The following is a 23,301-nucleotide window of genomic DNA, read 5'->3' as shown; positions in this document are numbered from 1 at the left end:
TGAACACAGGGATCCTTCTCCAAGAGCATCCCTGGTGGATTGCTGCTAGCCTGTTGCCTAGGTATGGGAAATTTTGCCAGGAGCATCTATACATAAATATGTATTTTACTGTAGATCTCAGGTTCACTGGACTGTGCAAAATGCAAAGAATTAGATGAAGTGTGGGGCACACAGCTGTGTGACTGAGGCACATTTTACTTTTCCAAGGGAAAGCACACATTCTTCTACTCCTAGACTTAACAAAATATTATTTTTTCCTACTTTTTTCTACTTTTTATAATACAATATTTATTTGATGATAGAAGTGAAGAACTGAAGAGTGAGTCCCTCTCTATATTGCAGCAGAAGTCTTCCAGTCATTGCTTCAATTCTTCTCTGTGATACATTCCTCTTCACGATCACATTTCTATGCAGCCAAAGCATTTTTCTCTTTTTTTTTTTTTCTCCTTTTGAATATGGGACTACATAAACAAGCTGTCCAAAGCACAGCCTACTGGCTTTAAATGTGAATCAGACTTCTGGCCTGAGAAAATTGAATTGCCACTCAATGCAGATGGCTAATTTGAAACAATATCTCTCTGTGCAGATGTTTAACAAGTAATATTGATTCTCCATTACCAGAATTGCTGTAATATTGGATTTTACCCATTTCCTTTTATATGTTTTTATATTATTTTTCAACCTAAACAGGCAACGATCAGAGATCTACCTCTTATAGCTTTGCTTTGCAGTTGAAAAGAGAAACTACAAGTAGAAAGACAAAAATAAAACCAGAAATGTACAAAAAAACCATGCTAACCTAGGAAATAAAAACTGATAGATGAGGGATGACAAATAGATGTTGCAGAGTACAGGAGGTGAGAAAGATCAAGACAAAACACAAGGTAAAATACAGAAGCATTTAGAGACCTGGAATGTTTACAAATGGGGACAAATTATTGCTTTTCTTAACACACATTTAAACATTGGTGCTCCAGTAGCCATATGGCTCAAGACTGATCTCATAAGTGAAACAGGTTTAGTGTGGTCAGAAATGCAGTGGCAGACTTCCAAAAACCACTCCTGATCTACGGAAAGCATTTGACTTGCTGAGTCAGTGTGGAGACAGCTCCCCAGAAAAGTAAGAGCACTGTGCCAACACCAACACATGCCTTTGGATGAGTTGCCTTCTGATCACTCATAGCAATTCAAGTTCCCATGATGGTCTCCCCCAAAATTTTTGGCGTGATCTAAAGACTTCCAGTGGTCACAGACATAAAAGGGAAATTCTAATTATAACTGTTCAGCAGTGGTAATCCATGACTGAGGAATCATCTGGCATGGAGGGCAAGGAGGGGTTAAACTGGCTGGAATCAGGAATGCCAGAGACAGAACAGACTCCTTCCAAGGGAGTGAAGTTTCCCTTGGTGATGAGGTAAAAAATAGTCTCAGCTTTGTCTTGCAGCCATCCTGGGGGACCCAAGCTCAGGAACTAACTCTGGGCAGCAGAGCTAGTTGAGAGGTGGACCCACAGCCACACTGAGGTGCCCCATGCAAATACTCTTGGAATTGGTGCTGGTGCAAGTATATAAGGAATCTGCTTGTGATACATCTTTGAAGATTCCATGTAGAACTGCATATTGTGGTAGCACTCTGCCCAATGCTTTAAATTCATTAACTTGTTTTTTATATTTAATTACAAAGGTGTGTTTCATTCACCTCTAGGGTACCAATAAAATTCTCCAACAGGTGCCACTAGTGAGCCTTGCTGAAGCAGTAGACGTTGCTGTTGGCCTTAGCTCTCCTTCTCCTCTTCTGCCAGAGGTTACAGCCCCAGTAGCCAGAGCAAGAGAAGTGCCCATCTCTGTCACACCACCCCATCCCAGAGGCTGATGTCTGCTCAAATGTATCCTTGGTGGCATTTTAAGACAAAGAGTCAGGCTCCCATTGAGACATCAGAGCTCATGATTCCCCATGCTGTGCTGGCCACAAACATTTGTGCCCTGTGTTTGCAAAGTGCAAGGGGAGGTCACCAAGTGTGTCTGCCCCATCTGTACCAACTGACCGGCAGCCACCGTGACGTTGGCTGGACAATCCCAGTGGAGATTCTTTGGCAGTGGCTCTCCAGTCTCTTTTAATTCCTTCTTCATTTTCACATTCAGATGACTCCTGTGTATTACTGTAATCCAGTAAAGGCAGAACACAGAGGTATACTCCGCTGGTTTATTTTGTTAACATATATATAAGGTCCTGCACCTGGGCCGGGGCAATCCCAAGCACAAATATAGGCTGGGTAGAGAATGGACTGAGAAGAGCCCTGAGGAGAAGGACTTGGGCGTGTTGGTCACAACATGAAGCTCAGTATAACCCAGCAATGTGCGCTTGCAGCTCAGAAAGCCACCTGTGTCCTGGGCTGCATCAAAAGAAGCGTGGTCAGCAGGGTGAGGGAGGTGATTCTCTCCCTCTACTCAGCTCTTACAAGACCCCCCACCTGGAGTACTGCAACCAGACCTGGGCCCCCAGCATAAGAAGGATGTGGACCCACTGGAGCAAGTCCAGAGGAGAGCCACAAAAATGATCAGAGGACTGGAGCACCTCTCCTATGAAAACAGGTTGAGAGCTGGGGTTGCTCAGCATGGAGAAGAGAAGGTTTCAGGAATACCTTAGAGCAGCCTTCCAGTACCTAAAGGGGGCCTAAAAGAGAACAAGAGAGGGACTTTTTACAAGGACATGTAGTGACAGGACAAGAGGCAATGGCTGTAAAACAAAACAGAGGAGAAATTTTGATTAGATATGAGGAAGAAATTCTTTACTGTGAAGGTAGTGAGGCAGTAGAATAGATTAATCAGAGAAGCTACGGATACCCCATAACTGGAAACATTCAAGGCCAGGTTGGGACTTTGAGAAGCCTGGTCTAATGGAAAGTGTCCCTGTCCATTGCAGGGGTTTGGAATGATACGATCTTTAAGGTCTCTTCCTACACAAACCATTCTGTGATTCTGACTTTGAGGGAAGACGGATCTGTCTGTAGTTCTTCATGATTCATCTAGACCACAGAATGACCACAACCTGAACTAGACTGTATCCAACATGAAATGGATCAAATGTTGATTTAGAGATATTGGAGAAAGGAAAAAAACATTGAATCCTTGCAGAAACAAATGAACAGAAAAAAATACAGCTACAGTGAAATACACACCTTATTTCTGCTATGCCTACCTAGTTTTTATAATATGAAGGCAAAGAATATAGATTCTTAAACACTGAAACAAGTACGTCAGAGATTGGAAAGAGCTGTTCGGGTTATTTAAGTCCTTCCCAGCAAAATATCTCTTGTGGATCAGGCACAGGAACAGCACAGTCACTCCCTCCCCCTCGCCTGTGTAGAGCTCATATCCACCCCTTCCTTGGCTCTATTTTCTGTCTCCTCTCTCCTAGGAGTGACTCAGGGCCTTGCATGAAGGAGTGTGTTTTCTGCAGGGCCTCTGTTTCATCTGTTGTAAAGGTTGGAAGGTGTCTAATGACTGAAGGGGAGAGAGGAACATATTACTACTCACAGCCTGGACTGTCAGGCTATGAAGTTGGGTGCTGTTCTCACCTCTGACGCAGAGCTCTCCTGAAGTGACAAATAAGTCCTCTTGCCAGGCTCTCCACAAGTGGTTCCTGTGTTTTGCTTATTTTCCATTTGCCTCACAGAGGCTCTAGGTCTAATCTGCAGAAATGCTGGGTGCACACAACTGTGGGTGAAGTCAGGAAGGTGGTGATTTAACAAAATATCTCCTGTATTCTCACAAACATGAGATAAAATTCTGTAGAACTGAGAGCTCAGAATAATGCATTATGTGCATATTCAACTTAAGTGCCTGAATTCCCTGTCTGTATCCCAGGAATTATGATAGAAAATAAATGAACAATGGTTTGCACAGTACTCAGATGTTAGGGTGTTACTCAGAAAAGATGGCAAAAACATTAGTATTTCCATCTTTAGAGTGGAGTTTGAATAGCAGACAGGAAATCAGGCATGAAACTGCCAACTGAACACTGGAAAATCATACACTCACTAAGCACCATTCACCCTGTGGGCTGAGAGGAGGGTGCAGCAAAAGTAGTATGTTATAATGCCCTTAAAAGGCAAGATCAAAAAAATATGAACAGGGAAACAAACAGAACCAAAGTGACCCAGCAGTTTCTAATATTGAGTACTTTACTGGGGCAAAGCTTCTGGAATTTAATTTCTTCTGCATAACAGGGTTTTATGCTGAAACTCTTGTTTCTATGTGTAAACTCCAAAAATTCTTGTTCACAAAGTCTGGAGGCATATCAGCACAGCTCAGTGCAATGCAGCACCACGGTTACTTAAGCTGGTTTAGGGCGGGTTTATTCTAGAAATACAAACAACACGTCAGGACGCTCCTTGCACCTGGCTTAGGGCAGGAGCCATTAACTCCCTCATAACTACCCCAGGTATGGAACCACTTAATTAAAATTATTCTGTTTCCATTGCTGACAGGGTGCTATCTTGCACAATTTGTACATGTTTTGAGTGACCACCGATAATGTCTCATTGTTGAATGGGTGGAGAGCTTCCTAATAAATAAAAGCACAACCTGTTTCCAGCTTCAAAGGAGAAATGTGAATTTTTGGGTAACAACCATGTATTATTTTATTAAGAATTTTGCAACAGCTGAGACTGATACTGATCAGTAGGTGGTTTCTATTCTTTGAAAGTTGGCACTAGACCAGTAAAAAACCACAAACAGTACACTGACAATGGAATATTATCATACTATTGCCCATGGATATTCTAATTTCAACAAGCAAAATCTGATAACTTGGCCATTTGTTCCACTTGTTTCAAATAGATGCCCTTAACCTGGACTTTGCTTGTTCTTAGGTTACATATCTATAATAGTGCCCACACAGTATGCCCAAAAAGTAGTAGCCTATATGGAACCAAGTGTTTGGGCTAGGACATCATCATAAAGAAAATGAACTTTTTTCATCCATTATAGTCTCATGGATGAAATCAGGGAGGGTACCTTGACAGTGCAGGTCTGACATCCACTGACAAAGGCTGCTACCTGGATAATAGTAAGTTGTCTTGAAAGACCAAGACAAGAAATACAGTAATGCAGAAACCAGCAAATAATGACCTAGTTTTCTTGAGAGAAGAAAGGTCTTTGCAATGAGAGGAGCACGCAACATCAAATCAAAACACTGCCCTTCAGTTATCAGCGCTGCCACCCAGCAGAATTGCACTACCTGGAAAACTGTCAATCACACATCTGCAACTTCCATGCCACATGGACCCTACGGTACTCTCGATTCTCCAGGTTGGGTACAGGGCTTCACCACACTGAGCTCATTGCAGGACCAAGGGTTAGACACTTGGTATGAGTGTACAGTTTTAAACCTCTCACTGCACTTATGTTAAAAAGTCTTTTGGCTATGTAGAAAATTTAGCACTTCAAAAGCAGTAATCATCTGTCATTATTAAACCAGAGCGAGCCAGATTCCCTCCCTCCCTCCCGGTCCAGAAGACACGTAATGACAGGATTTTTGTGAACTTATACCCTAAGCCCAAAATTTCACTTCATATATATTTAATGATCTGTAGTTGTATGACTCAGTAGCTGTGGGTTCAGGCACTGGTGGCTGATCGTTGGATATCAAACAGGAGCCTTCTTAGCAGCCAGAGAGTTGCTGATCCTCTGTATTCAGCACTGCTGTGGCTGCTACACCAATCCTATGCACTCATGTGGTGCTCACCAAAGATGCTGGTGACTGGAGAGGTCCAAAACCTGGAAAATAGACATTGCAACAAAATCTCTGTTTAGCTTAACTAAAGTTATGATTGTGCAGGCAGTTCTAATGATGAAACAGCCTGTTAGTGCTAGAATGAATGGAATCAACATTTCCTCTCATTCCCATCTCTCCTCCCTCCTCCTGTTTCCAGCTACACAGTCTCTTGAGCTGGCTCGTGCTGGTGCTTGAGAGATCCTTTTGTTGCTAGTTTGGCTCACTAATTAGCAGAAAAACATTAATGTTTATTGGCGGATTTCATTTCTGCTGGGACAATTAGTTATGTACTCCCTCAGAAGAGCTCAACAGCTGCTGGAACTGGCTGAGGACAGGAGAAAGAGACTGGACCTCCTTTCTAGGTGCTGGAGGACTGCGAAACTCCTCTACTAAACACTCTGATTTCTTAGGTGAAGAGAAGCTCTAGGGCACTCAGCACATTTAATTATCTATATGATAAACAAGATTTAACAACAGGTAAAGAACAGTAATGAAGAAGGATTTTAAAGACTGAAAATTAATGCTAGAGAAGTTCATGCTGTAAATAAGGCAAATGGGAAAGAGTTATGGTAATTGACTTAGGAAAGCTTCTTTCCAAGCTTGTTTTGGGATTTCCCTGTTGCTGGTACGCTTTGCATCATGGTTCCTCCAGGGGGGCCTTTCCAGAGGACAGCACAGCTTCTGATGGATATTCATGGGAGAAGGCCCAGACAGATGCTGGTCCACAGGACACTGCCCCCCAGCTCCAGCGTGTCACAGCTCGCCCAGCCATGCCTGGACAACAGACAAACAAAACAAAGCTGACAGGAGGTGGTTAGTGGAGCATGCTTTATTAAAGGAGAAACATCCCCCCCAAAAAAACAACCAAAATCCCAAAACAAATCAAAAAAGTTGGAAAATGAGCAGCATATACGTTTTCCTCCATGAAGACAACAGCTGTCAACCAGTAACAGCAAATGAATGCGGGCAACAGCAGCACAAAACGAAAGCAAGCCAGTGGTAAGTCTCAGAAAAAGAGGCTCAGGGGGTACCTCATCGCTTTCTACAAGTACCTGAAAGGAGGGTGTAGTGAGGTTGGGGCCGGTCTCTTCTGCCGTGCCTGCAGTGAGAGGACTAGGGGAGATGGCCTGAGACAGGGGAGATTCAGATTAAGTATTAGAATTTTTTTTTTTAAGTGTTACGGTGTTCAGGCATTGGAATAGGTTGCCCAGGGAGGCAGTGGAATCACCACCCCCGGAGGTATTCAAGAGGTGTCCGGATCTGGCACTGGGTGATGTGGTTTAGGGGTTACAGTGGCAGCGCTGGGTGGACGGCTGGACTTGATGATCTTAAAGGTCTCTTCCAACCCTGATGATTCTGTGATTCTCAATGAAACAAGCGGCCAGAGCGGAGCTGGGCTGCCACCATCCTCCCCCGCCGCGCCCCTCAGCGCGGCGGGCAGAGCCTGCGGCGGGCGCGGAGCATGCGCGGGGCCGGGCCAGCGCCACCACCGCCCCCGCCCGCCCCGCTCCCCGCCGCGCTGCCGGCACTCTCGGAGGCACCGCCGCCGTCGCCCCTCTCCGCGCTCAGGGCCCCGACCAGCGGCAGCCACCGACCCCCCGGGCCGCAGGTAAAGGAGGGCCGGGACCGGCGAAGGGAAGGAAAGGGGTGGGGTGGTGGTGTCCCGTCCCCGCGGCCCTTTGTGGGGCGGGCGGGGGGCTGCGGTCGGGTCCAGCGGAGCGGGGCGGGGGCGGCCGGTGCCGGGGCGGCTCCGTCGGCGAGGGCCGTGTTGGGCCCCGCGGGGCCGCGTAGTGCTTATGCGGGGCCGCCGCTCCCCGCAGCCGGCCGGGGGCGGGGGGAGAGGCTTCCTGCCGGCCCGAGGGGCTCCTCCGGCCGCGGGCAGGGAACACGGCGAGGGAAGGAGCCCCCGCGTCCCTCCGCGGTCGGGGGGCGTCTTCTGACCTCCCGTTCGGGCTCCGGGGTCGTTGCACGGAGGAGGCTCCGAGGAGGCTCGGGCATTGTAGCAACTTCTCTCCAGCCGGGCTGGATGGTGCTGCAGGGGTGGGGTGGGGTGGTTATGCCTTCTCGGGCAGGCGGGCCCGCTTCAGGTCTGAAATGGAGGCAGCAGGTTTCGGAGGTGCGTGTCTAATGAGGGCACTGCTTCGAGGCTAATTAGATATGTATCAAGAGGGAAATGCCGAGTTATTAGTGGAGAACGTGTCTTACAAAACAGTTCCTTGGTTCCTGATATCTCAGCCTATTGTCCTGCATCTGCTTTAAAGACGAATTTTGGGGCTAGTAGGCTTCTGACTTCTGGAAAGGGGAACCAGTGTTCAGTATAGGTGCCGACATTGTGGTCTGCTGTAATTTTTCCATGGGCCACAGGCGGAAAGGACTCACGGTAGCGTTTTTTGTTTTGGTTTGATCTTTCCCCTCCCCCGGTATTGGCTGGGAGTGCTTTCAGAGACAGCGGTCACTACAGGCTGGCCAGGTTGGAGTTCAGCAGGATCCTGTGTTGTGTTCAGCTCCGTGATTTCTGGCGTGGAGGATGTGTCGGGGAGCCCGTCTTCTCCCAGCCACGCCACAGAGAGCAGTTCGGGATCACTCCCACCCTCAGGACTTCCTGCTGGCAGGCTCAGGGTGTCACGAGTGATGCCGTTCACAGGTCTCCGACCAGTGGCCCCGTACTTCCCTTTGGCAAACAGGATCTGCTTAGTGGGAGGGGCTGGCACTGGCAGTCAATCTTTCCAGCTGAGGGTACTGAGAAGTGGGGAGAGGTCTTTTAATTCCAGGTTTTGCGGGTCACTAGCTGGGTTATGGCAGCCCCTCTTGCCCCCACACTCTTCCTTTGGCTTTCACTTTTGCTTTCCTAAACACTTGCGCTCCTCAGTACATGGAAGTATGGAAATAATTGAGGAAGAAGGTTCTGATGTTGTAGATTTTTGAACGGAAAGGAGGTTGTACTGACTCACCTTTTGTGGTCAGTGCCTAAAGCTGTTACAGCGCCTGCTGAAACTCGTGTTTATAACTGTGAATAACTTCACAGAAGCCATGGGCAAGTTCTTCCTGCAGTTACTGGTGGTCCCTGCCACTGGCAGTTGTTATTTGAAAATCCTATTTGAAACCAAGTGCATTATTTATTTTGGCTCTTGCATTACCTGATGAGAGGTATTTGTGTTACAATTGTTGCTGCAGAAATTGGAAATACCATACGCAAAGTTATGAGCTCACTGAATATGGTTACAGTGGTGGCCGTTCTTTTGTCTACTTAATTGGAAAACCAAAATGAGGAACTGGTGAGATTATGATGAAGGAACCAGCCCAGCAGATCCGTGGTGACAAACACTTGGGGTGTGAGCCCTTGACTGGGGAGGGGATTGTCAAGTGACGGGATGAGCCGCTTGAGTGTCATCCTTTGTGATCTGAGAATTAATATATGTTTAGCTTTGCTAATGCTTTTCTACAGAAAGAACCTTGCTCCTCCTTATAAACTAGAGGAAGGTTGAGGTTGCCTGTCTGTGACAAATGTAACCAGTAGTTGCGTGCAGAGCGAGACTGGTCTGTGGAGGAGAACTAAAGCTGGCCAGGGTGTACCATGGAAGTTGGTCACTGGGACAGGGGACCCAGCGGTCCTTGTGCTGTTCTCTGCTGCTGTGCGGATGCTGGAGATCACCCCCTGCAAAGTGCTGCTGTCCCTTAATGCCTTGCCGTGGGCTGTCTCCTTTGGGAACACACCGTCCTTGGCCTGCCCTCTTTTCCTACCTGCTGCCGGGGCTGTGCTGACTTTGAACGTGTGCCAGTGCTTGGGCCAGCACCTGAATCTATGAGGGCAGCTGTAGCACAGAAGATGTCGAGTGTGAGTGGTGTTTGCATCCAGGCACAGCTTACCTGACCACAGGGTTTGCTGGGCTTGAAGGCTTACGTTCGCTGTTACCCGCTTGGGATGAGCAGAAGCACTTGGTTGTTTGAGGTCAATGCTGGATTAAAACAGAACTTTTTAAATGAGTTTTAAATGTGTATGTTTAATTTATAAAGCTTTCAGGCTTTAACTGTGTTTGGTTTAGTTGCACCAGTTAGTCAAAAATGTCAGTGGCAATTAATTATTACAACATAACGGTCCACGTGTTTACAGTTTAGATTTGTCACATTTAGGGCATGCTTTTTATAAGTTTTAATTGTAGTTTGAGATGATACTGGAGCTGTTGGACACTCTGCTGAACATGCATAAAAGCTGTTGATGAGCTTAGTGTAATATGAAGAGATGTCCATTGTGTTACTGCAGTATCACATTAGGCATCTGTGTGTGTGGTATTCATTTAGAAATCAACGTAATATCTGCACTTAGTGAAGCAGTAGCTCAAGGATTTATGCAGTGGTCACTTTTAGTCTGGAATTTTTGCTAAATTACTGCATGAATAAGGACCTCTGTTCTTTGGATGAGAAAATGAATCCCCAAACTGAAAGCTTTTAATAAAGCTGCCTCGTTAACTGTGTTCTCAGTGCCTTCTGTAACTTGCAAAACTGTATCACATTTTGTTGTTTTCTGTTTCTATCCTCTCTACTCCCCTTATTAAAATGTTCCCATATATTGTTGTGGAATGTTTTATTATGGTTTTCAGAAGTTCAGCTGGTCTCAGAGAGAGTGTGAGTGAAAGAACTCTGGAAAAATGGGATTTCCTGAAGCCTCAGGTGACTAGCTCTAACAGAGCTGGATGTCAGTGTGGTGCCTTAAAAATCATGTGAAGTGGTTTATTATTTTTTTGTTTTGCTTGGGTTTCTCTTCCCCTTGGTTTTGTTGTAGTAATTCCTGATAAGTTGTCAAAGGACTCTCCCAACATCACATGAGAGCCAGCCTGGAGTCTCTGTGTTTTGAAACTCACCACGGACTGAATTTTCCTGGTTTATGGTCTTGCTGTAATTACTGTGTTGCAAATGGACTTAAGAAGCCAGTTAGTTCCCCGTAGTGGCTTTTTCCTGGATCTCATGGTGTAACCCTGGCCAGCAACTAAGGGCCACACAGCTGCTTGCTGGATCCCCCTGCCCCAGCAGGATGGGGGGAGAGAATCAGAAGGGTAAAAGAGAGAACCCGTGGGTTGATGTAAAGATAGTTTAATGGGACAGAAAAGGAAGGAAAAAAATAATAACAGAGTTGGAATATATAAAATGGGGGATGCACATTGCCCCTGTTCACCACTTGCTGACCAGTGCCCAGCCAGTTCAAAAGCAGTGGCCCTTGGCCCTGTTACTTCCTCAGTTTATATATGAGCATGATGCCACATGGTATGTGACCAGTTTGGGCCAGCTATCCTGGCTCTGTCCCCTCCCAACTCTGTGCCCCTCCAGCTTTCTCACTTGCAGGGCGTGAGAAACTGAAAAGTCCTGGACTTAGTTGTGGCTAAAACAATCAGTGTGTTCTCATCCTAAATCCAAAACACAGTACTGTACCAGCTACTGGAAAGAACATTATCTCTATTCCAGCCTAAACCAGATCACTGGAATATCAGAACTGATGAAAGTGTTTGGATATTTTGGATAACAGAGGAAAGCTTCTGCAGTTTTATATAAAATACTGTTCCAGCTGGGAGGAGTGTGACTAGATTTTTCCTCTTAACCCTCATTATTATTGCATCCTGGCCTCCTGAAGTCTGTCTTTGCAATGCTTCCTGTGAAATGGTTTTCTCTGTATAGGCTTTCTCATTGTTGAGACTTAACTTTGACAGTCCTAAGTACATTAAATAAAACCTATTACCCAAAGGCTGCTATTAATAACAGATTAAATGGGCAGTCTTAATGGAATTTATCTGTAGTGTCATGTATCTTTAGTGCTGTTTTGCAAGTCACAGATCACTTAGTTAGCACTTTGTCTGGTTTATTTTTCTTTTTTTCTTTTTTTTTAAGTTGTAAACTCAGTAAATATCTGACAACTAACCATGTTGTTTGTTTGCTTTCCCACTTGTTTTTTTTTTCAGTCTTCCCTTTGCCTAGTGGGACTTCATCAAAATGTCTCTCTATCCTTCCCTAGAAGATCTGAAGGTGGACAAAGTTATTCAGGTATGGTGGACTTTGAAACAGATGAGTTCTGATGATAGTAATATATCTGGTAATATTTAATTTAGGTAAGGGGAGATGTATTGTAGTTGGGAACTTGTTTTACCGTTGTACTCTTAAAGGGGAAAGACAAGCTGTTTATTTTGTAGCTTGATATAATATCATTAATGCTTAATTTACTGACTGGATATATATTTTTAAATTTTTATGTATTCGTTTATATTCATGTTGGGCACTCTGCTGAACACACATAAATGGTGTGGATGACCTTCAGTATGTTGGCATGTTTGGGTTTTTTGAAGCATAGATACTTGGTCTTAAGCAAACAGAGTCAGTCTGTTCAAATACTTCATGTCTGGCTATTTCATGTAGTGACCAGGTCTCTCAGTACATGCAAGGTTATCACATTTGTGTAAAACCCTTTATGTGTAAGAATATTGGTAATTTTATTATTAGGCAACGATGAGGACTAAAAAAATACTTGTGAAAGAAAATGATGAAAAACATTTTAATGAATTAAAAACTCCATGAGAAATTTGACATGAATATATTTCACAAAGGGTTTCCTTGCTTTCTTCAGCGTTTTACCTTTTCCTGAACTTAACTTGCATTCCCTCCCAGCTTAAGCAAAGGCGAGGAGTTGTTCTGTGTTTTAAGGTGACTATTATTTCTGTCCTGGAGCCCCTGGTGGTCTAGTGGTAAGGGCGCAGCGCTGTCACTGCCGAGGCCCGGGTTCGATTCCCGGTCAGGGCCACTCCCGGGCAGGTGGAGCTCGTTAGCCCTTAAAGCAACCCACCTACGTCCTAAGGACCTCGCTGCCACCGTCCAAGCTCGCTTGGCCCCGGCAGATGAACCTTAGGATTAAAGGGTGGGCTCAGTTCCGCGCACACTGTGTCTCACCTAAAAAATCCAATGCGCAGGCTGGAAGGTGTAAAGACCTTCCCCGGATCTTCGCTCGCGAAGACTGGCCGTTTTTTTTAATTTCTGTCCTTGCTGTTCTCACTGGGAAGCAGTCAAGCAAACTACACAGAACAGCTTGTTAACTCTGCTGTGCTGTCCCAAAGTGCAGTGCCTTGTCTTACCTGTGTTTGTATGTGTGGGGTGGGGCTTTTGAAGTTGTGGGTGCTGTGTTGGGATTTCTCTTTGTTGTGTCCACCCACTCCATTCTCCATATCTTACCAAAGTCCTTTACCTACAGTTAGGTAATGCTGAACTGAAAAATGAGTAGCCTGGAGCCAAGAATGTGCTTCTTTGTCCTTTTATCGACCAGCTGCCAGGGTTTATGTATTACAATTTAAAATTGTAATAAATGTAATCAGTAAGTCATTCCGTTTTCACTGATACTTTTCACAGATCATTGAATAGTTTGGGTTGTAGGAGATCTTTAAAAGTCACCTGATCCATCCCCTCTGCAATGAGCAGAAACATTTTCAACTTGATCAGTTTGTTCAGAGCCCAGTCCAATCTGACCTTGAATGTCTCCAGGGATGGGGCATCTGCAACCTTTCTAGGCAGTCTGTTCCAGTGCTTCACCACCCTAATTTAAAAAAAATTCTTTTTTTTAATCTCGTCTGAATCAACCCTCTTTTAGTTTAGAATTTGTCCTATCACAACAGGCCCTGGTAAAATGTCTGTCCCCATCTTTCTTAAAAGCCCCCTTTAAATATTGAAACTCTGCTATAAGGTCTCCCCAGAGCCTTCTTTTCTCCATGCTGAACCGCCCCAACTCTCTCAACCTGTTCTCACAGGAGAGGTGTTCCATCCCTCTCATCATGTCAGTGATCATTTCGTCTGGACCTCTCCGACACATACGTGTCTTTCCTGTGCTGGGGACCCCAGACCTGGATGCAGCATTCCAAGTGGGGTCCCACAAGCACAGAGTAGAGGGGAAGAATCACCTCCCTTGACCTGCTGGCATCAAAGGCTAAATTATTTGCCTCTCCCAACAAGTGCATTACAAAAATGCTATCTCTTAAAAAACATCTCAGGGCATTCTTAGAAGAATAGGGGGCAGAGTACAGAAAGATAATGTCTGTATCCACAACAAGCAAAAGTGAGATTAAAATGACTGCTGGTTAAAACAAACAGACTTGTTACATTAAATATTTTTCTAACCTGTTCTTTTTGTCCCTCATTTGAGTTGGAACCTGTTCTTTAAGTACATGTGATATTACTAAATAATGAGTCATTCTTACTGTGAGTCCTTTTTCTGAAGACAACTTCCTGGAGTGTACAGGACTAAGAAATCTTCTATTTTTATGCATTTCCTTAACATCATGAAGTAATTTGGCTGTCACGTTGTGTTAGATGATTTACGTGTCCCGTTCAGCATGATGTTTCACTGTGCATTTTGTAATTTCTCCCCCACCTTTGACGTTCAACCTCAGGAAAGTTATTGGGATAGCTATTTCCATCACGCTTACCAGGCCTCTGTAAGGCAATGTTTTTCACTGGCCACGATTACACAAGGCCAAAAAATAGTAGCTGAGGTACTGAGAAGGAAGGAAACTGGCTTACTTAAATAAGGCCTCTTGTATTTGTGAGTCAGTCAGCAATGCAGAAATTAAGCTTTATGTGTTCAATGTAGGGGCAAGTGCTGTAAAAAAATCATCTTAGAAGGTCTACTTCTTTCAGAAGATAATAAACCAGTAGCATTGGACTGTGTGGAACTTGACACCTGAAAGGGACTTTAGTAGGTCTTGCTAATAACATCTGTAAATGATGAAGAGGTAAAACTGCTGCTATCCAGCTGAAAAAGAAATTGCAAAATACTCTGCCAAAGGTCATACCCTAAAACTTAAAGTTATAAAGCTTTGTCAGCCAAGTTTAATGAGTCCTTTAAGGCTCTTTAACTTGCTTGATGGCAAAACCAGAACAAGTTGATGGTAAAACCTCTCTATGTTTTTACTGTAGCTTTGTGTCTGAGGAAGATATGAGTTGATCTACTGAAGAAATTGTGATACTACTATAGCATGTTGTATTGAAGCTATTTATTTCAAATAAAAACATTGACTTCAGCACTTCAGGATGAATAGTAACTGGCATGTACAAGAGAAAAGAGAATTTTGAGTCTTCTACCTTGTTTTTCTTGTACAAGATAACATATGTGAGTTTCTTTGCTTTTAGGCTCAGACTGCCTTTTCTTCAAATCCAGCTAATCCAGCAATCTTGTCTGAAGCTTCTGCTCCAATTCCTCATGATGGAGGTAAGCTCATGTACTGTATAGTGTCCTAATGTTGTGGAAAGCGGTTACGAAGTACTGAAGTTAACAGTATAGTCAAAAATACCTGTTAAGTATGTAACCCTGTTTACAAAGGGCAAGACCATGCCTTTTTGGAAATGCCAACACCCACCTTGTTAAGGTGCTATAGGAGTCAAAAACCAGTGTTTGCTTATTAAAGGAAGTTGTGGCAAGCACTCACCTGTCTATTTCTGAAACCTTTTCCAAGTGAGCCTAACATAATAAGCTTGGTTGTTGGTACCACTGAGCTCTTTTTAACTCTTGCCTCAGACACTTATTTGTCCTTATTTATCAACCTATGTGTTTGTAAGCTTTCGAGGTCAGCATGTGTCTGAGTGTCATTCTTCTCCCGATGAGCTTGCTTAGGGACAGACAAACACAAATCTCTGTCAACAGAGGAGTGCCCAGGAAGGTGGCCCTTAATCTTGTCCTGCAGTCAGTATAAAGCTTCCAGCTTTGGACTTCCAGTCAGTATAAAGCTCCCATCAACTGTCTGATGGGAAGTCCATCTGATCTAAAGCTGAATGACGTGTACACATTTCTTCTTTTCTCCCATGCACATGTACATCCATGAAGGTATAGTTGAGGTCAGAACTCTGGATTAGTAAATTACGCTTGATCTGAAAGGCCTAAAGGCTCTGACCAGCAGCAGTGCTGGTTAAGACAGCAGGCTGTCAAGAATGCTAGTGGACCAGACATTAACTTTGTCTGCAGTTTTCTAGGTGCTTGTGTGTCTAAGGTGACTTTAGGGCAGGATTTTGGATAGCTCACCAGATAGTTGCCTCTGGTAAGTCCTTTCTGGAATAGATTCTGGCCTAACCTCACCAGACCAGATTTGATTTTCCTTCAGCAGTCTCTTCTTGGCAGCGTCCTTTCTGCTGTCCAGAGTTTGAATTCTCATGTAGTTATTTGACCATCAGATGCAAAGACATAATTTTGACATCAGCTTGTGTGTGAATTGCTCAGGAGCTATGTGTGGCTGTAGAGTGATTAATCATTCGATATATCCCAAATGAAGGGAGGCCTACATCATCTGTAGGATGTGCCAAATCCCCTGGAAATTCCTCTGTCCTGGCAGAGATGGGAGACTGTACAACATCCAAGAGTTTTAGTATATGTTCTGCTGTTTGGAGCTCTCTCTATTTTAAGTGAGAACATAATACAGCCAGTAAAGATGCATCATATGTTGTGGTCTTTAATGGAGAACAAAACAGAAAAATTGTGTAGCTGCAGAAATCTTGTGCAGTGTTGCGTATAATCCTATGGGCTTGAAAAAGCAAGCAAAAGTAGAAAAAGTTCATTCAAATGAAAAGTTTATTAATCAATATTGCTGAAACTACAGCCTAATAGATAAGTCCAGAGATATGGTCAGAGAGCTCTCATATGAAGCAGTGTATTAAAGGGAAAAGAAGTTTGTTGTTTGTACTGGCATTCATCTTGCAATAACCCTTGTTCCTTCCCAGAAAATTTGACCATTGCTGCTTCAACAGCTTATAATAGCTGTTTTTATACATGTACCTGTAAATGAACCCTAGGAACCTAAGCTTTGTGTTCTGGGGAGGCTGTTTGCTTCTGAAGTCGTCCTTTGCACCACCTCTGTGTCCAGGCAGCCTTTTCTGTCCCCACTGATTCAGTGAGAATGTTGTGTGCACTCAAGTGTTCTCATAACTGCCACTTGTTAAATGGCACCAGTTAATGATCTGTGGAATGTCAGGAGCAACATCAGCCTTATTTCCAGAGTTGTTCAACTCAAGGTCTGACAAGTCTGTTCCTTCCTCTCCCTGCACCTCACTCCTCTTGGGTATGGGTGGATATTTTAAGGGCTATATGTGATTTGTTGAGAGGCATGTCTAAAGCCCCTTCATTTTGAAGCTGTGAGAAAATGATAGCTGCTTTCTTATGAAGACTCAAAGCAGCCTGTAGAGTTGACTTTACAGCCAGGAGACTTCTGTAGAAACCCTCCCAAGCCTGGGGTCTGGGATATCCTTGGCATGGATGACTCTTTCAGGTGCTGTTTTGAACTTGGTGGAAGGTCTGTGTGTGTGCTCTTCAGCACACCTGATTTGGCGGTAGGAGGGAGTTTCCTGGTAATTGCCCAAGAGCTCTGAAGGGCGGGCATGTTGTCATGGACTGAGCACAGTGTTGGTTTTGGAACCTGCCACCTCATGTCTTACGTTGTTTGTGCTGTAAAGGATGAATGGAGTAACTGAAACTGAAAGTTCTCTGTAAACTCTTTATCTCAGAAATGCTACTTCTTTTGGTTGCTCTTCTAAACCAGTCCTGATTCAGTTGGGTTTTCTGTCATAATTTTCCAGTTAAATAATTACAATAGCGCAGGATTTGTTGAAGTAATTGTGCACATAAAAGCAGTAACTGCTCCTTCTGTTAAACCAACATGTATTGATTTATTATTGGTTTTGTTTTTTCATATAGGCTTATACCCCAGATTGTATCCAGAACTCTCTCAGTATATGGGCCTGAGCCTCAGTGAGGAAGAGGTGCAGAGAAACTTCCCAGTGGCAGCAGCTGCTCAGCCACAGGGTGTAGGTACCAATCAAGCATGTTTTAGAAAACAAAAGTATAATGAGTAAATGTGCATCTAGCATTTTAGAGAGCAGACTGTTATTTGTCTTAAGTACCATACTTGACTGAGTGGTGAATTGTTGTAAGTAACAGTGCCTATTTTAATCTGGTCTTAAACTGAGCTTTATGTTTCCAGTGTTGGGAGGGGGTGGGGGGAGAGCTGGTGTTGTGACTTTATGTGTGTGCTGTGTTTTGTGAATATTACTGCATATAAACTGACATATATCTATTTTTAAAAGTTGAAACTAAGTTGTCTGGCTGTTTTGTTTTAATCAGCAACTGGTAACACGACCTTCTACTAATTACATGGTAGCTCCAGTGACTGGAAATGATATTGGAATTCGCAGAGCAGAAATTAAGCAAGGCATCCGTGAAGCAATTCTGTGTAAAGATCAAGATGGCAAAATTGGACTTCGCCTAAAGTCAGTTGACAATGTAAGTGTAGAAGCTTGCTTTTGCCTCTAGAGATCTTAGTGCTGGGCTAAATTAGTAGTGAAGTTGGTGTATAGTCACAAAATTGTCTTCTGTATAGTGCTTTCCATGAGCAGAATTTTAGTCCTTCATGAGATCCATAACTAGATTTCCAGCTGTCTGGACTCAGATCTGAATTTACTGTGGCAATTTAGTGCCATGTGTTTTATAACATCTGAAAAATACTTGTAAAAGATTTTTTTTCTGCTTTAGAACATGAACTTGCCCTTGCATAGCTGCTGTGATACTTTTTAGAAGTTCAGGACTTCTTGACTCTATCTTTGTGGAAATACTGGGCAGTACTCAATGTTCAGCAGCATGCAGAGAACTGCCCACAGCTTAGAAGTATTTTCCTCTTCTATAGAAGGTCCTTAAACATGATCTGAAGCTTCTGTTTCAGGATCTTCTGATTCTCAACATGGAAAATGCTACTCTGTTTGTTTCGTTTGTGTTTTCTTAGGTGTGTTTTCATTTGTTTGGTTTGTTTTGGTTCTTTTTGTGTGGCAAGGCCATTTAATCTGAATGTTTTAAAAAATTAAATTGACTGTAGCATATAGATAGGGTTGAAATGCTTCTTGTGGTCCTCCTAACACAGCAAATGGGTTTTCTCAGAGTAGCATGGGGTGGTGTTGAGGTTTTCTTTAACACCACTTCTCCCCAAAGCTATTATTTATAGTTTGTTTTGATATGCTTTACTTGATTTTTAGGTACTTTGACTAGAAATAGTTTTGTAACGTCTTGGTTTTCTAGCTGAGGTGTTAGCACATCATAGTTGATTAAAAAGTTGAAAGCTAACAGGATTGTAAAAGAAGGAGAAGTCTACCATGTTGTTTCTAACAGTGCTGATCTGTTTCTCCAGCTGTCTATAGACTGTGATGTCTGGCAAAGGAGATATTAGTTTAATTCAGTGCAGATATGCAAATTTACCACTAGTTTGTGGTGGTCTAATTGTTCAGATTTCCTGTTAAAACGGGAAAGTATTTACCCCTTTGTGTAAGACTTCAGTGTTAAACTCATGGGGTTTTTTGGTGGGTTTTGTTTGGTTGGTTTTTTGTTTAGAGATCTAGACAGAACAGATTTGCTCATTTTCAAACTTTATTCTAGCATAAATTATCTGTCAGACTTTTAAACGCATCTCTGAACAGACTGATACTTCAAAAATGCCCCTTAATAATAATAATTGGCAAGTCCTTCTGCCTGTTTGGCTGGTATTGCATAGAGAATGGGAAACTTTAAAGGGCTGTGTGTTCTATAACTGGTCCTCTTCTTTAAGGAAGAACTTCATCTCATCTTATCTTTTTCTTCTCTTTTGCAGGGTATATTTGTCCAGTTAGTTCAGGCAAACTCTCCAGCATCCCTTGCTGGGCTGCGGTTTGGGGACCAAGTTCTGCAGATCAATGGTGAAAACTGTGCAGGATGGAGTTCTGATAAAGCTCATAAGGTTCTGAAACAGGCTTCTGCAGAAAGGATTTCAATGATCATTCGGGACAGGTAAAGCCAACTGCAGATACGGATTGTCATTATCCATCTTGGAGTAATTCTGTGGGGCTTGGGTCTCCCCTTGCTTTACCAGGACTGCAGGCGTAACAGAATCTGTTTGTCCATGTACTTGGCAGTAAAGATCTTCAGAAATGTTCCCTTTTGTGGGGAATAATCAAAATGGTTCTTAACTTGTAAACTTCCTGGGCACGATGAGGCATAATGTTTTTCCAAGATAAACTAGTGAGTGATAGCACAGGTTAACCTCAGAATAGCACAAAACTCTTCAATTCAGAGTTTAACAACATGACTTCCGCTTGTACTAAATGAAACAACAATAGTACCAAAATACTTGCTGTATTAATGGACCAATTTGCATTTTATTTAGCATGGTAGTTTTCTTGTGAACTCTGCTTGCGTATGAATTAATGCCAGTTTTACCAACAGTATGCTTGATGAACCAGTACAGATTTTCAATTGTATTAAATGATGGGCTTGTAGGTAGTTGTATGTAGCAACAACAGGTCAGATTCAATTTAAGGTCTGTAGGCTGCAGGAAGACAGATGATACTTGATATGAGGTATATGTCTCAAAGCCTTTTCCAGGTTTATTCTTGCTTAAGAACCAAAGTGGACCCAGTGGAGGGCAGCTACTTCTACCATGTATTGAATCAAAATACTCTGGTGGTAGATTCCCTGCTGTGCCTACCACTTCTGTGCCCAACTCCCCACCGCCTTCCTATATCTACTGCTTTTTTAAGACACAGTTTAAAGGTTTATTGTTTATAAAGCAGTAGAAATGTTGTTGGGGAAGCCTTATACTCCAGAATCCTGTGGTCCACCTACCGTTGCTAAAACTGCCTGTGTTATTTTATCTATCTTGTAACATTTGTAGAGAAAATTTAATTTTTAATGGACATTTGTGTGTGCTTGTTTGTGGTGGTGGGTGGGTGGACGTTGTATGGGATCTTTGTATTATTAATCCAGATGGTGCAGAATGTCTGTAGAACAGGGAAAACATGTAAGGTTTATAAGCAAGTATATATTGATATAACAATATTAACAAACTGAAGTTAAACCCAACTACTTTTCATTATAGTTGATGTATGAGTCAGAGTACAATTACTTTTTGTAAGCCAAAGATGCTAAAATAGCATGTGGTTCCTTTTGTGGTTTGGTAGACTTCTGAAAGCATTTTTTTGTATTTTAAATGTCTCTTTAGACCTTTTGAACGCATTATTACTATGCATAAGGACAGCACAGGGCATATTGGCTTCATATTCAAGAATGGAAAAATAACCTCAATAGTGAAAGACAGTTCTGCTGCGAGAAATGGACTTCTTACAGAGCACAACATCTGTGAAATTAATGGCCAGAATGTAATTGGACTGAAGGTAAAATAAGTAGTATGTAGTGCGTGTGGAGAACTGGGAGCTTTTCATGTGCATAAAGTGTTTGTGTTTTGGAGAGGAAAAAAGTTTGTAATATATTATTTAATGTTCATAAAAAGCAAGAAAGTCAGTCGCAGGAGGTAATTTGATTGGAGAGACACACGTTTTGAGGCTTCTTTGCAGTTTTGTATTGGTAGGGAGTGCAAATCATAATTTCTCTCTGCCTCTACCTGGTGAGGCTCACCTTCAGTTTTTATCTGTAGTCTAACTTTGCTGCCAAAACAAAGAACAAGCTTCCTCCTGCCAGCCTGCCTCAAGTTTTAACAGGAATTCTGTGTAGGATGTCTGTGTCCCTTCTCTAGTCAGTTCAGGTGAGATACTCATCATCAGATATCTATGAAGTGGCGTTGCAGGTTCAGTGATTTGTCCTGAAGGTTAAATATTCCAAGCAAGTAGTTGTGGGTCCCTTAAGTCATATGAAATGTCTAGAAGAAGCTTTTGAACTTTTGAAGCTTTATCGGTCAGCCCCAGTTGTGTCGCTCATATAACTTTTTGTTTAATAACAGGACCCCCAGGTTGCAGACATCTTGGCAACAGCTGGAAACGTAGTGACCATTACTGTCATGCCTTCCAGTATTTATGAGTATATAATAAAGAGGTAGGTAATAAAAAGCAACCGTGGTGTTAATTATAATCAAGTTGACAGTGACTATAAAATGCACTCACTAACATCTAATTACAAACTTTACATGAAGACTGGAGGAGGGGGTAGTGAGGAGTCAGAAAATTTATTTCATCTGATGTTTTGCTCAAACTGTGTGTGTTGTTTCTGTTTTTAACCTATTCACATGTTAGTAATGATCCTTTGCTTTTTCCTGTCTGGAAAAACCCTTTTCTAAACATATTTTGACTAAGCCTGCATTTCTGAGAACTTTCAAGTTATGTGGATACCACAAGTATTTGTTACCTTGTAACTAAAATGTTGTTTCTAGTGCAAATAATTCCTGTGACGTAAACACGATTCTTGGCAGGATATAGTTGGGCTTTTTCTAATCCTTTGGCAACAGTGGCTTTCTACAGCTAAATCTGTCCTGCAAAAATATGTTTTTGAAGTTGCTTGAAATTAATAATGCTTCAGGTATAATTGAGTCTTTTTTCCTGTTTCTTTGTTTGTTTTTTGAACCCCCTTGGCTTGGTATGCTCTTTCTACAAGGCAGTTTCAGTCTAACAGCCTCCTTTCCCCCTGCCCTCCTTCCCTTGGGCGTGGGATAGTACTCTGCACACATGCCCATATCTCAAAAGATATTGACAGTATAGGTCAGGTACTAACAGAAATCTTGAGTATTGTGGGCTTCTCTTTCTTCTGTGTGTGCAGTTTGGTGCAGCTTTCCGTAGCAACATATTTGTTCTCAAAAACAGTGGAGTAAAAGTCCAGCTTTTAATTTGGATTAAAGGGCTAGCAATGGTAAAAGATACAGTGAGCAGAAGCTTTAGTGGTCTTCTGCAGTTGTCTGACAAAACTGAATGACTTTTCCTTTTTTTTTAGGATGGCAACTAGCATCATGAAAAGCCTGATGGATCACTCTGTTCCTGAAGTCTAAACTTGCACCATGGATGTGTGTGTACATATATATAATGATGATTCCACTAAACTTGGGCTGTTATACTCAGTGATCTTTCTTCTGCACATGAGCCTTTCTGGGGGCTGAGAGAAGATATGCTGCATCAAGCATTTGCATCTATAATGGCTGGGAATGTTACCGTTCAACATATCTCGTTTATTCACACACTGTAAAACTCGTAGCCTTACATGCTTTACAAATGTGAAATTCCAATGGTGTTATGACTTCTTTTCATAGGTCTCTTATTTAGCTTACTACTTCTATAAGCCATTGCAACTAAAGGAACCAGGTATCACTTGCAAAGTTGCGTGTTGTTACCCAGGACAATGCTGCGCTTTGTATGTCGAAGACAAATGAGTATTTTTACTGCTTTTCGTTTGCAAGAGTAGATTTGAAATAGAGTATTAGAAGTAGGGCTAGTACTAGTTAATTTTTTGTTCTAGTAAATACTGTTTACACAAGAATGCCAGCTAAGCTGAATATAGCTCAAGGCATCAGTCAGTAAGTAAACATAATTAAAGTAGTGTACAGATACTCAAATCTTTTTATCACTTGTTATACAAATTGTAACTAATATGCTTATCTCTCGCCTTAACCATGTTCTTTTAAGGATTCAGACATAACCAAATAAATGACTGAAACTTTAGATCCCGTGTGTGTGCATACCTAAGATGAGCTAGGACAGGCTTGTTTTATTGAGGTCAGTTGC

The 23,301-nt window shown here is 42.7% G+C and overlaps 1 protein-coding gene across 1 annotated transcript; it reads left to right on the top strand.

Moving 5' to 3' along the window:
* The first annotated feature begins 7,256 nt into the window (after positions 1-7,256).
* On the top strand, positions 7,257-23,238 carry SDCBP (syndecan binding protein). The gene is made up of 9 exons (XM_050329076.1): positions 7,257-7,387; positions 11,727-11,808; positions 14,932-15,010; positions 17,480-17,589; positions 17,906-18,064; positions 19,416-19,591; positions 20,802-20,973; positions 21,537-21,628; positions 22,517-23,238. The coding sequence occupies exons 2-9, from the start codon at positions 11,758-11,760 to the stop codon at positions 22,569-22,571; spliced, it is 894 nt and encodes a 297-aa protein (XP_050185033.1). The 5' UTR covers positions 7,257-7,387; positions 11,727-11,757; the 3' UTR covers positions 22,572-23,238.
* The last annotated feature ends 63 nt before the right edge of the window (positions 23,239-23,301 follow it).

Source organism: Myiozetetes cayanensis, unplaced genomic scaffold (genome assembly GCF_022539395.1).
Source record: "Myiozetetes cayanensis isolate MyiCay16 unplaced genomic scaffold, myiCay2020 scf1, whole genome shotgun sequence".
NCBI lineage: Eukaryota > Metazoa > Chordata > Aves > Passeriformes > Tyrannidae > Myiozetetes > Myiozetetes cayanensis.
The sequence above is the reverse complement of the archived record's forward strand: the minus strand, read 5'-3'. Positions and strand labels throughout refer to the sequence as shown.

Excerpts from the sequence above, each read along its gene's own strand:
- SDCBP (XM_050329076.1), top strand. The coding sequence starts at position 11,758 with ATGTCTCTCTATCCTTCCCTAGAAGATCTGAAGGTGGACAAAGTTATT. Across the intron at positions 11,809-14,931 it reads AGGTGGACAAAGTTATTCAG|GCTCAGACTGCCTTTTCTTC; the intron begins GTATGGTGGACT and ends CTTTGCTTTTAG. Across the intron at positions 21,629-22,516 it reads TATGAGTATATAATAAAGAG|GATGGCAACTAGCATCATGA; the intron begins GTAGGTAATAAA and ends CTTTTTTTTTAG.